The sequence below is a fragment of the Oncorhynchus mykiss genome, chromosome 3, assembly GCF_013265735.2.
Source record: "Oncorhynchus mykiss isolate Arlee chromosome 3, USDA_OmykA_1.1, whole genome shotgun sequence".
Lineage (NCBI taxonomy): Eukaryota > Metazoa > Chordata > Actinopteri > Salmoniformes > Salmonidae > Oncorhynchus > Oncorhynchus mykiss.
Genome location: NC_048567.1, coordinates 30,600,218 through 30,614,059, shown reverse-complemented (window position 1 = coordinate 30,614,059; position 13,842 = coordinate 30,600,218). Strand labels below are relative to the sequence as shown.

Sequence of the window (13,842 nt, the reverse complement as noted above, 5' to 3'; positions counted from 1 at the left end):
ACCTGCATTGCTTGCTGTTTGGAGTTTTAGGCTGGGTTTCTGTACAGCACTTTGAGATATCAGCTGATGTACGAAGGGCTATATAAATAAATTTGATTTGATTTGATGATACTGACAGTGCATGACATGAGGTCAACAACATGACAGTTTTAACTTGATTTTGAAGCTGTACAGTGAGGCATTTATAAGTGCTATTCTTCAAGAATTTGTGGGCATTATAATTATAGATTAACACTACAGTTGTGTCAGAAGTGGGATAGGGATGACCTGTAACGGCCACCGAAAGCATGGACGGGTGTGCTTGGGCCCTGAAAGATGGCGAAGCACAAGGACTTGCTTCCCGTTCAGTTGAGGTAGGTAACAAACGTGACCTTTCTAAAAACCGATTACCGCTCCCCAAACCGTAGCCTTTGGAAACCTGTTTGTGCCTCGAAATCTCGCTCTGCCCCTGGAAACACTACAATATTATTAATTTAATGATCAGAAATGGCTGTAAATATCATAAAATGGGCCTAGAATTTGGGGAAGGTAAACTGTTCAAGATTGATCAGATTATGTACAAGGTGACACAGTTTAATAGCCTGAATCGGCCTCTCTACCTGACTTCACCCCTCATCTTCTGCACTGATGATCTGAAATGACAGGACAGATGAAAGCAACATGGTGGGGTGCATATTGCCTACATTGGGATTTATTCACATGTACAAAAAAATGAAAAGGAGGATAGAGATGATCTACTTGTTTAGTCAGCATCAGTTTTCAGTTCCAGTTTTTGTACCAACACTATCAATTTGTCAGCATCAGTAAATTTACAAAAATGAAAATAGGCCTATTGTATCAAGACGACAGGTGTTGGGTTGACAGTTGGTTCAAGCACCAGTCTGGACTACAAATCAGACTTTGCTACAGTGGTGTCAGAAGTGGGATGGCCTCCAGTTGTGGCCATCGAGAGCACATCCCAAATGTGCCGGTGTGAGGAATTTACTAGAGTAAAGCGTAAGGACGCGCACTCCGAAGAAAGGGGGCAAACTTAACACAATAATAGAAACCTCGTCAAGGTGTTCTGATCTTTTGGCGTAACTAATAGCTAATGTGCTGGGTTGATATCACTGAGTGTTCAAGTCTACATCAGGATTACTACCCCATGATTTAATTTTTAAACAATGTAATCTTTATTGAACTAAGCAAGTCAGTTAAGAACAAATTATTATTTCCAATGACGGCCTACCCAGCCAAACCCTTCGTAGCAGGGCCAATTCTGCGCTGCCCTACGGGACTCCTGATCATGGCCGGTTGTGATACCTGGGATCGAAACCGGGTCTTTAGTGACGCCTCTAGCACTGCAATGCAGTCCCTTAGACCGCTGCACCATTCAGGATTTAAAAACATACAGTGAGTGAGTGATTCCCAATTATAAACCTGGTGGTTCGAGCCCTGAATGTTGATTGGCTGACAGACGTCTACCAGGGGTATGACAAAACATGTATATGCACTACGGGGGTTTGTTGTAAATGGTCACTGTACCACACCTTTATGCCTTACTGCGTAAATATACACTCTCCTTCAATCTGTACAGAAGGGTCAAATGTATCGTCTATTTTCAACAGAGATCGGGGGCTTCTTCAATTGAAGATGCCTACTTGACAAATACTAAAAGAGCAAATTTTCCATAACCGTTTGAAGGTCACAAGCGTTCTTGTAGGTTTCACCGTCAGTGTTTGTGCCAGAGTTAGCTCCAAACATGCGTACAAAAAATACTTTTAATAATTATTAAATTATTAAAAGACAAACATGTTGTAATGTTACATAAGATGGCTTGTTTTGTTGTTTAAAAAAAGCAATTTTAAAGACAGATGGCCTAAGAAAATACGAAATGCATGCTGGGTATGCAAATTACAAGATTGAATGCTAGCCAATCAACCCGCTGAATTCTCTCAGCTTTCCTGCGTGAGAATGGGTTCATTCGATTTAGCAGGCCCTGCTCGCCGTTTGTAGGAATGGCCATTTATTTGAGATAACCGCACATTTTCAGTGGGTTCTCTTTGAGAATGTTCGACATGTTTTCTATGTATTTCATCCCCATATACTGAAACATAAATATTATTTTCACGCTTAAAACAAAGATAGCCTAATTTGAAGAACATTATTTTTTTGTGAAATTGGAGCCTAGACTCTTTATTCTACTGAAATAAAAGGCTACCATTGTATATAAAGAAACGCTTTTCTGGGCGTGTCTCTGTAAACCAATAGAACAAACTGAGAGGTGGGGTTACGTGGCCAGTGATAATAAATACAGTGAGTTGCTCACGCGTAGTTGCGCTTCTCCCCGAAGTAGGTACATCCAGCTCTGTTTTAAGGCCGAGGAACGACCCCAAACTGCAAATATGTCCAGAAAATTCTTCGTCGGTGGTAACTGGAAGATGAATGGCGACAAGGCAAGCCTGGGCGAACTCATCAAAACCCTGAACTCTGCGAAGCTCGACCCCAACACCGGTGCGTGTTTTCTGTGCTTTAATGTCTGACTCGTGTAGTAGACAGTTGATCTTTTGAAATGGTGTAACTTGTCGTATTGGGTGTCCTGGTGTAGGCTATTCAGTTGAGATGACAATCGCACCGCACACTTGTATTGTGAACCAACAAAGAATAAGGAAGGTCATTTTTCTGTTATCAGTGCACGAATCAATGGGTGGCAAACCCAGCTATACTCCGGTAGGTCCCTTTTTTTTAATTGCCACTTTCACAAGGGTTTTAAATTATAGGATACCCTGACCCAAATTGTGGTCTAATTGTGGTGCGATAGCGACAATTTGTGGAACAGAAATCACCAATGCAGAATACATAGGCCTATGCCTATTTTGGTACTGAAGCCCACTATACTCCTTTTCAACCAGCGAAAGCCATTGTCAGGGGATTTCAACCAGTATTTTAAAACGAACTAGGATAGAAGAACATGACTTGTTAAGTGGATTTTTGTCAGTGGGCGTACGCTCCCTACAGCACGTAGCCACTACTGTCTGGCGCAAGCGAGGGGCGAAATGTATGTTCTTTAATGTATTATAATGATCCATCCGATCGCGATCCCTGTTCATATAACTACCAGGAGGACCAACTGTGGTTCACTGCACCATCACGATACTTTAATGTAGAAATACATTCTACACTAACTAATTTATGCCCAACATACTCATTTTATTAACCAATAAAATGATTGAGTTCTCCGCCATGAAAATGTTGCTTCCGCCATTCTCTATCGTGGATTTCCAAATTGCCACAGACGCGTAAATGCAATATGCCCTGTTTGCATTTGAACACCGGTTCAAGAACAGGCTAAAGGTACTTAGTCACATTTTGTGCCCTTTTTTTGCAGGATACGCACATGGGTATTTATTGGAGCATCAAATATAAGGACTGTCTGTCCGTGTAGTAGCCTACATTTCAGTGTACAGCCACGGACTTCACCCCACAGAAAGGGCCACCCCTTTACAACTCGTCTGCACAGTACACACTGACTGACGCATGAAACAGGACGCTGCATGTGCCAGCAGATGACAAACTCACGTAGGCTTTTCCCATGTCTCTTTCTAGAAATGTAAAGTCAATATTCAGTCACTACTTCCCTGGGCCGTTTTATGAACCTGCAGAGTATTTTAAATGCTTTATCCTGTGGTTGACCTTTGAACTTATAAGGTCCTGTTCGACCCCAGCAGAATGTGACTTTTGTGAGTTGAGTTCTAGTGACCTTTTGGCGGTTGAACTAGGACCTTTTTGCAGTGGGGGACTGACTGTTGGCATGGATAAATGACCTTTGCAGAGGGAATAGTGACTGTGGAGGTTTAATATAGACTCACTTAACCCCAAGATACAGTTACGTTGCTAATGTCAGTGTATGCCTACTGTATGCCACAACACTAGGGATATCCCAGTTGTACAGTGTGTACTAATGCTGCAGACTCAGGTATTGGACTGTATAACCAACACTGTGGATCAAATAGGCCTAATAATTTTGATCGGTAGGCCTTGTTGCTTTATATACTGAAGTGAATAGTAGTGGGGCACTACATGGATTTGTCACCACTGATACTCAATATCACCAATCACTGTGTACCCATCCTACTTAAGTTTTTCTGAAAAGATTACTGTAACATGGGCATCCATGTAAACATCAAGGGGCAAATCCTGACTTCCACTTAGAAATTTCACTTCGTCTCACACGTTGACATCAATGCATGATGACTGAGGTGAGAATTTTAACTGAAGTGGAATTTAGAATTCACCTCTAAGAATACAAACTGGTCCAGTGTAAGTCGGTCTGCTATTTAAACCCTGAGAATAGTGGTCAGTGCATGACCGTGTTGGTTCTCTCTCGGTGCTTGCAGAGGTGGTCTGCGGCGCCCCATCAATCTACCTTGAGTTCGCCAGGTCCAAGCTGGACCCTAAGATCGGAGTGGCCGCTCAGAACTGCTACAAGGTCAAGGGTGGTGCCTTCACCGGGGAGATCAGGTAATGGACATGACCTGTAACTGCGCATGCCAGTGTCTTCAGGACTCTCGTGCTTTACTGAACATAACATTGTAGGTTGACCGATTTAACAAAGTAAATCTCCTTTCACACACTACTTTCTTTTCCCCTTCTCTCTCGCTTCCTTTATGCCCCCTCTCTTTCTCTCCTCAGCCCTGCGATGATCAAGGACGTTGGCGTGCACTGGGTGATCCTTGGCCACTCTGAGAGGCGCTGGGTCTTTGGAGAGACTGATGCGGTAAATGGCTTATTTGATGGAGTGCTCTTGTTTATAAATTGGGAGGAGTCGTCTGCCACCTCCAATGACTAATCACAAGAACAAGGCCATGACACAGTATTGGATTATGTCTTTCAACAGTGAATTGACCTTTTAAAATGACAGAATTTGAGGAGCAGTGACGAATCATTTGAATCTCCTTTTTATTTATTTTTTGATAAACACTCAAGGTGTTGCTCAAGTAGAGGAAATGTTAACAATATTACAACAACCTGTCTGATTGGCTAACTGTCCTGACAGCTTATTGGTCAGAAGTGCGCCCACGCCCTGGAGAATGGCCTGGGTGTCATTGCCTGCATTGGTGAGAAGCTGGACGAGAGGGAGGCTGGCATCACGGAGAAGGTCATCAACGCACAGACCAAGCACTTCGCAGGTATCGTCACTGAAATCACTGATTCATCATGAGTGTTACACAGGACCACAGATTCTGCTCAGGCGTACACATATTATCAGTACTGATCTAGGATCAGTTTGCATTGTATATATTTGAAAATGGGCCCTGACCTTTATGTAGCTGATGTGAAACGGCTGGCTAGTTAGCGGTGGTGCGCACTAGTGGCGTTCCAATCGGTGACGTCACTTGCTCTGAGACCTTGAAGTAGTGGTTCCCCTTGCTCTGCAAGGGCCGCGGCTTTTGTGGAGCGATGGGTAACGATGCTTCGAGGGTGACTTGACGTGTGCAGGAGTGTCCCTGGTTCGCGCCCAGGTCGGGGCGAGGGGACGGACATGAAGTCTATACTGTTACATTTAAACATGTCAAGAACCATGTCAGTAATATATAACAATCGTATAAACTGCATAGGCCTTTTTGTATCTGGAAAGCAAGCAATGAATTTGCAATTACTGTATGTACAGTGTGTTACATGGTTATCTTGGTTATATCTAGTGTCCATGATGGCACTTTATCCATTTTGAGTTCTCCCTTTTTATGAATGTGAATGCAGTACTGTATTCATCATGTCAATTCTGTTTGCAGACAACATTAAGGACTGGTCCAAGGTTGTTCTGGCCTATGAGCCCGTGTGGGCCATCGGCACCGGCAAGACCGCATCCCCCGCCCAGGTAAGTTTCTTCTATTGTCGTCCTTACAATTGTATGACCTCAATGGAAAGAACATGGGACCAATGGGGACGTGACTAAAAGCCTGAATCTCTTTACACTGTATATATTCAGTCTAGACTGGAGCAGAATGTGTTGTCCATTTGAGATTCATCACTAAATTGAAGACTGAAGTCGGAACATACTGGACTTTGGAACCCATATTCATGTTTTTATTTATTAGTCTTATTTCTTATCTTTGTCTCTCAGGCCCAGGACGTTCATGACAAACTGAGGCAGTGGGTCAAGGCCAATGTGTCTGAGGCAGTAGCCAACTCTGTCAGGATAATCTATGGAGGTGAGACCGCTCATCTGCTTCAAGTTTAAACACACTTAAGCTGTTAATGCCACGACCACCAAAGTGGGGATTAATAAGTTTTGTCATTGCGTAGCTAATCTAATTCAAGTCCGGGACATGCAGTGGTAGGTGCCACCAGTACAGTGGACTCTTTTCTCCCCACCACTCTGTCCCTCTCTCTCATAAATCCATTCCTCACTCATATCCGTCTGTTCTCTCTCTCTCTTCTCAGGTTCCGTGACAGGTGGCACCTGCAAGGAGCTGGGAGGCATGAAGGATGTGGACGGTTTCCTGGTTGGCGGCGCTGCACTCAAGCCAGAGTTCGTTGACATCATCAACGCCAAGCAATAAAAACCCTGACGTGGTCAGACCCATGCCAATATTTGAGGCCAACTCCATTCAGATGAAACATGAACCATCATCCTCAACTCGGCACTTAGATCCCCCTTCCCTTACCCTTTTTTTATTCAAGTATTTGTGACGATGTCTTTACCGGTTTCCTGTTTTGGTTGAATGTCTCAAAGAAAAGGGACAGATTGACTAGCATACTATACAGCAGTGAAAGGTGTTCGTTCCACTGAGATGGTGTTTTTTTTGTACTGGCCTCCACTACTGTTTAAAGGGACTGCGCTTGACAACACCATTCTGGATGGAACAACCATGCCTTTTACTTGAAAGTTTACAAGCTTTTATGTATACAGTGTCAACTAGCAACGTCAATCAGATTCACTTGCCTTTGCACTAAAGCTGAGTCTTTGTAACTATGTTCTATGGCTTATCCCTTCCCATAGAACACACGCCTCCCTCCGGTCAGGAGGGAGGCGTCCATTTACATGTCCATGTTTGGTCATGGCCGACTGAGGGGGTGGGGGCCTAGGAAATGTTGTAATAAAAGGTTTAGACTAGTTGTGTCTTGTTTTTATTTTATGTCTGTGGACACTGCATGATCTTGACTGCTACGAGGCTGCATTCCTACTCATGTGTAAAGCCTGTCAGACTACAGTATCTGGTGGTGGTACTTTGGTAGCATGACGCCAAACTCCTGAGCGTTCATGTAGATAATGGTGCAATTCACATGTCCAATAAGCGACACCAAATCATCAACTAAATGTATTTCTCTTCAGCAGCATTCTTAAAGTGGAGCTGTTTATAAAGGTCAAACACTATCCTATTTTCTCTAGCGGCTTCTTCTCACCTTACCTTGAACTCTGAAGCTGTCAAATGATGTAATATGCCAGGGAGATCTGTAGCTAAGAAAGTAATGTATGTAGTGTCATAAGCTGTTAGTAGCCCATGTGCCTCACCTGACTAATTTGGTCCCTTTCCCCCTCATTTAGCCTACTGTTCTGACTTGTTGGTGCACATGTAGCCTACAGCATGGTTTGGAGAAATGTCAATGAATATTCTAAGCACTTTCAATGCCCCCTTCCTTTAAACAATTTTGGGGGAGTTTTCCCCACCAGGATTTACATGCTAAAATCGCCACTGCCATGAAGACACGCGGCTGTAATCGCTTCCAAAGGTGGTTCATTAAAGTACTGTGTAAAGGGTCTGAATACTTTTTGTTGTTGTTGCCTATAGCCTGTTTTAGTGAAATCTCATTGAATATTGTAAGAGCTTTCATTGTTTCATGACCCCTTTATTTATCCTATGGTTTTGACTTGGCGTACAGGGACAATACTGTAAGAAAGGCTCATGTTATGAATTCTGTCGCTGTACATTTCAGAAGTGCTGAAATAGTTCTCTTGACTGCGTCAGTCCTAGCTCGCTCATTCATGTCTTAATCTAAATTGTGGATTGCGTCTTATCCGCTCGTCCCCTTATGCCAAAGTTACAGCACAAACCACATTTGTTTAAGCAAGTCAGTCACATGTTATTTTCAAAAGGTAGTAAATAAGACTCAATGAACTGTTCTGCAGTGGAAGGTGTTGGGACAGCTTTGTGGACACCGTTTGTCACCGTTATAGTCCAATTAATGTAGTGTTGTGTAGTGGCTTTGCTGGCATGCATCTAAACAATTTCTTGAGTTTGCCCCACCAAGATTTACATGCTAAAATTGCTACTGATTATAATCAACGTGGGATGGCGGATGACCACAGCCGCTAATCTAAGATATGTAATTATGAAGCTCTCTTCTCCTGAGGGGAAACATGGCAAAAGAAAGTGGTAAATTGTAAATGCTAGCACAAACTTTGCGATGGAAAAGATATAGTGTAGCCTGGGCACAGAGGTTTTAAAGACGACTGATACATCTTCACAAGCCACGACCCTCCAGTCACACTCGTGGGAGGACAGCAAGATGCTGATCTTGGTCTTCAGGCAGGTAGACACTATGGATCACCCCTTATAACGAGCCGCCAAGGTGCAAAGGAGGGACTGAATAGCCACCAACACTGGGTCGCGCAGGAGCCCGGTGGAGGTAGCCGGAGCGGCGGGATAAGAACCAGCCTGATGTGTGGAATTGCAAGAAATAAGCTTTAAACCTACTAAATGTTCTCTCCACCAACAAGAGGGGTGTGAACAGTTTGATGTTCCCCAATGCTGGGTGACCTGAGTGAGAAAGTTTGTGAACCCCTGCTCTATCGCACAGTAATAGGCTACTGTAGCCTACCCATACGGTCAAATATTTTACATAAACTACTGGTCTATTTACTGTGTTGGGAGAATGGTTTAATCGTTTGTAGTAATGCTGTATCCGGCAAAGGAATGTGTCAGTTTCTGAAAGAGAAAATAATGGCAAATGGTTGTGCACCTGTCAGTGAACGTTTAAATTCAACAGAAAACTGGTACTGACAGGAGGAGCAATATGAGTCTGTCAGAGGTTGTCACACTAGATGGGGATGGTGATGGAGGCTTTGATGGTCCACACAATGAAGAAGCAGATGTCCTTTCCAGTGATGTGGAGCTGACCTTGGACCTTGTGCCAGTAAGGCCCTCCCTCACTCCCTCTTCAATTGTAAGGTCCCATGCACCATAGGGACACTTGACCTCCACCACTACTGTGGTGCCCACCAGACCCTCCGGTGAGGCACCCAGGATCCCAGACCCTGTGATCTAAAGCCCGGACTCCTGCATATCCATCCCTGTAGCCATTTGAATGCCTTGATGCCCTCCTCTTTGTTATCTGTAGCCCACTTTACAGACAACATCCCATCCAATGACTGATCTGAGGACCCTTTTTTATAGCAGCGACAGAGTAATGCGCTTGGCCCTAACCACTGCTCCATAATTTCTGGCAGTTAACCTCCCTCTCCTCATGGTGTGCCAGTTGGGGTTGGTGCGCTGTCCAACTGTTGCCTGCCGTATATGTAACAGATGTAAATCTTACTCTCCTTGCGTTGTGTTTTGTCCAAATAAATCACATCAGCCAGTGGTCCCAGTTGAGCATCATTTATTTCTGTTGCTGTTGTTAAATGGGAAACAGCACGTTAGTTGTGCAGGGCTTACCGATATTGATGGCTGTCGATGGCAAAATCTGTAGCATGAAGACAACTGTGTTAGCAGTGGGCTTATGTGACCATTACATCGGTGTAAGCTAGCTAACACACGTATTTACAGCAATCATATGCCAAAGCACATCCCAGAAAGCCCCTCAATCCCTAACAGGTACCATATACCCACACATGTATAAATCAGTAACCTACAGCAAACTTGTACACATTGTAAAATATAAAACAGTATTCAGAACGTGACCTACCCCTTGCATCACATTTTCATACTGGGAAGACCTGACATTCGCGATCTCGCCCTATCTGCAAGCGGGGCCAATCACAACACACCTTATTGTCATCAGAGTTGAACCAACCAATAATAATGCTTGAACATTAAATACACATTTCTTTAGAGGCAAGTGGAAACATAACCAACCCTGTGACAGATAGCCTCCTGCTGCTCTGCTGACCACGCCATGCCAGCCAGGATGCCTGCATGCCCCAGGTGCGCTTATTTTTAAAACTTCTTCGGGATATCCCTTCCACGGGACGGTTGAGCTAACGCAGGCTAATGCGATTAGCATTAACAAGAACATTTCCCAGGACATAGACATATCTGATATTGGCAGAAAGCTTAAATTATTGTTAATCTAACTGCACTGTCCAATTTACAGTAGCCATTACAGTGAATGAATACCATTCTATTGTTTGAGGAGAGTGCACAATTTTGAACATGAAAAGTTATTAATAAACAAATTAGGCACATTTGGGTAGTCTTGATACAACATTTTAAACGGAAATACAATGATTCATTGGATCAGTCTAAAACGTTGAACATACACTGCTGTCACCTAGTGGCTAAAATCTAAATTGCACCTGGGCTGGAATAATACATTATGGCCTTTCTCTTGCATTTCAAAGATGGTTAAAAAAAATACAAAAGAATGGTTGCTTTTTTCATTGTATTATATTTAACCAAATCTAATGTGTTATATTCTCCTACATTCCTTTCATATTTCCACAAACTGTGAAAAAGTGTTTCCTTTCAAATGGTACCAAGAATATGTACAGTGCCTTGCGAAAGTATTCAGCCCCCTTGAACTTTGCGACATTTCAGGCTTCAAACATAAAGATATAAAACTGTATTTTTTTGTGAAGAATCAACAAGTGGGACACAATCATGAAGTGGAACGACATTTATTGGATATTTCAAACTTTTTTAACAAATCAAAAACTGAAAAATTGGGCGTGCAAAATTATTCAGCCCCCTTAAGTTAATACTTTGTAGCGCCACCTTTTGCTGCGATTACAGCTGTAAGTCGCTTGGGGTATGTCTCTATCAGTTTTGCACATCGAGAGACTGAAATTTTTTCCCAATCCTCCTTGCAAAACAGCTCGAGCTCAGTGAGGTTGGATGGAGAGCATTTGTGAACAGCAGTTTTCAGTTCTTTCCACAGATTCTCGATTGGATTCAGGTCTGGACTTTGACTTGGCCATTCTAACGCCTGGATATGTTTATTTTTGAACCATTCCATTGTAGATTTTGCTTTATGTTTTGGATCATTGTCTTGTTGGAAGACAAATCTCCGTCCCAGTCTCAGGTCTTCTGCAGACTCCATCAGGTTTTCTTCCAGAATGGTCCTGTATTTGGCTCCATCCATCTTCCCATCAATTTTAACCATCTTCCCTGTCCCTTCATGTTTGAAGCCTGAAATGTGGCAAAAGGTCGCAAAGTTCAAGGGGGCCAAATACTTTCGCAAAGGCACTGTATATCCTTGCTTCATGGCCTGAGCTACAGGCAGTTAGATTTGGGTATGTCATTTAAATGTTTTTTTTTTTTTTTAAAGGGCCCGGTACAGACAGGGTGACAGGGAGGGTAGCTGATGTTCTGGCTCAGGTTCAAGGAGACATGCCGTCCCTCTGATCCTGCCCCGGAGAAGGTTCCTTGGCCACTGAAGATCCTTGTTTGTGGGCTCTTGGGACAGAGGGTTGTCTTCAACTGGGTACAGGTCAGTCAAATTCCACGTGACCGTTTAGTCATGGTAATTAGGATTCTCCAAGCTCTGATGTTGCTGATGGTCATTAGTAGCCTATCAAATTTGCTAACTGCCTGGTACTCTGCACTCTATTGTACCTGTAATCACTTTGACATCAATGCAAATGTATCAAAAATCTAATCAAACACTTCATGAGAGCCCATGAGCTCATGTTTTGCAACATTTCTATAGGCTATGCAATTGTGTGAGAAAACAGGCCTCTATTAAAAAGAGGAGGATCCCATCAGCGTTATATAGGCTAGGCCTACTATATTCATTTCTCAACTTTCTTAATATTAAGCACATTGCTTATTTTACAACAGGAATATAGCCTACCTGGCTGGCATGGAAATTAACCATGAGAATAGCGTCCTCCATTCGCTATTTAAGTGCATAGATAGGTATTTTTTCCCGCTGACACTGTTTCGAGACAGGTGCATGATAATGGTCCATTCTAACTCAAAACAAATTTCACACATATTCGTCAGCCAACAACATGAGTAGGCCTAACGAACAGCAGAAGCACTAGCCTATGTCAATCTACTATCCACCATAGTACAAAAGTTGACCTATTCTATTCTGTGCAAGAAATAAATATTCCAAACACAGTCTGGAATGCGATAGATCCCAAATTAATACAAACGCTAGCATCAAAAATTTTTTTTACGTAATGTGGCTGACACAACAGATCAGAACGTTTAGCTTTAAATGTTGATAAACTATTACACGGAACCCAAACCGGCTGCGAGCGTGCGCCATCATGCGCCATCGTGCATAAATGTATTTTGTCCCCCCACACCAAACGCGATCACGAAATGCGGGTTAAAATATCAAAACAAACTCTGAACCAATTATATTAATATGGGGACAGGTCGAAAAGCATTAAACATTTATGGCAATTTAGTTAGCTAGCTTGCAGTTGCTAGCTAATTTGTCCTGGGATATAAACATTGAGTTGTTATTTTACCTGAAATGCACAAGGTTCTCTACTCCACCAATTAATCCATGCATAAAACGGTCAACCGAATCGTTTATAGTCATCTCTCCTCCTTCCAGGTGTTTTCTTCTCTTGACTTTATATTGCGATTGGCAACTTTCATAAATTATGTGCATTACCGTCACTGACCTATTTCGTCTTTCAGTCACCCACGTGGGTATAACCAATGAGGACATGGCACGTGGGTACCTGCTTCTATAAACCATTGAGGAGATGTTAAAGGAATTAAATTGCTCTATGTTTTAATACCCAATAAAAATTAAACACTCTGTCAATTCATAAGGATATGTAAGACCCTTATTCTATAATAATAGACAGAGCCCAGTCTTAAAGTCAAACAGCAGAGTTTATTCACGAGAGTACTCCACACGATACAGGTTACCACAGGTTATAAACTGAAAATGACGTCATTAGTTCCAACACCAACCCGTGCCATCTCCGTTCCAGTACAAAGGCTGTATCTCAAGCCTTCCCACATCCGTCTCCCTACCAATTTAATATAATTTACGAGTCAAGGTTTTCTCGTGTAGATAAGCATTCTAGCCAGTCTGATTCATTTGTACCAAGGAACAGACAGTCATTGTTCTAACTCTTGACCACATTCACACACATTATATTCAGTACTGGGATCAAGAAAGAAAACTCATACATTTACAGCAACATAATAGTATTCTGATTAGTACATATACAGTAACATAATAGTATTCGGATTAGTACATATACAGTAACATAATAGCATTCTGATTAGTCAATCCTGATTGTAATGTATACATAATTAGTCATCATTGATAAAAATTTCCCTTAACAGGAGATGAGAGAGGTAGGACTTGCAGCGCGATCTGCGTCAGAAATTGAACTGACTTCTATTTTGGCCCTTGGCAATGCAGACGCTCGTTGGTGCGCATGAGCAGTGTGGGTGCAATAATTGAATAATATAGATTTCTAAATGTATTTTGCAATGCTCGCATACGAGACGCGAGCGGTGTAGTCAACCCGTTGGGCTATTTCTTCACATTATCAACGCAGCAATACGCACATGGCAGTAGGCTATAAGCACGAATGTTCCATTAGCGGGAAAACACCATTATCAAAAGTGACCACAAATGTGATTATGCATGTAATGCTTTTATTATAAAAGGTGCATTTTTTATGGTGAAAATTATCTTCCCCAAACTTGAAACTCACGC

The 13,842-nt window shown here is 42.6% G+C and overlaps 1 protein-coding gene and 1 non-coding gene across 2 annotated transcripts; one reads left to right on the top strand and one right to left on the bottom strand.

The window, feature by feature from the left end:
- Positions 1 to 1,612: 1,612 nt before the first annotated feature.
- LOC118964363 lies at positions 1,613 to 1,668 on the bottom strand. Its single transcript, XR_005051413.1, has one exon. It is a non-coding gene; the product is annotated as a U7 small nuclear RNA (small nuclear RNA).
- Positions 1,669 to 2,260: 592 nt separating this feature from the next.
- LOC110517847 (triosephosphate isomerase B) lies at positions 2,261 to 7,096 on the top strand. Its single transcript, XM_021595716.2, has 7 exons — positions 2,261 to 2,493; positions 4,377 to 4,500; positions 4,672 to 4,756; positions 5,036 to 5,168; positions 5,772 to 5,857; positions 6,104 to 6,191; positions 6,424 to 7,096. Exons 1-7 carry the CDS (start codon positions 2,385 to 2,387, stop codon positions 6,540 to 6,542), a joined length of 744 nt encoding a protein of 247 aa, XP_021451391.1. The 5' UTR covers positions 2,261 to 2,384; the 3' UTR covers positions 6,543 to 7,096.
- The last annotated feature ends 6,746 nt before the right edge of the window (positions 7,097 to 13,842 follow it).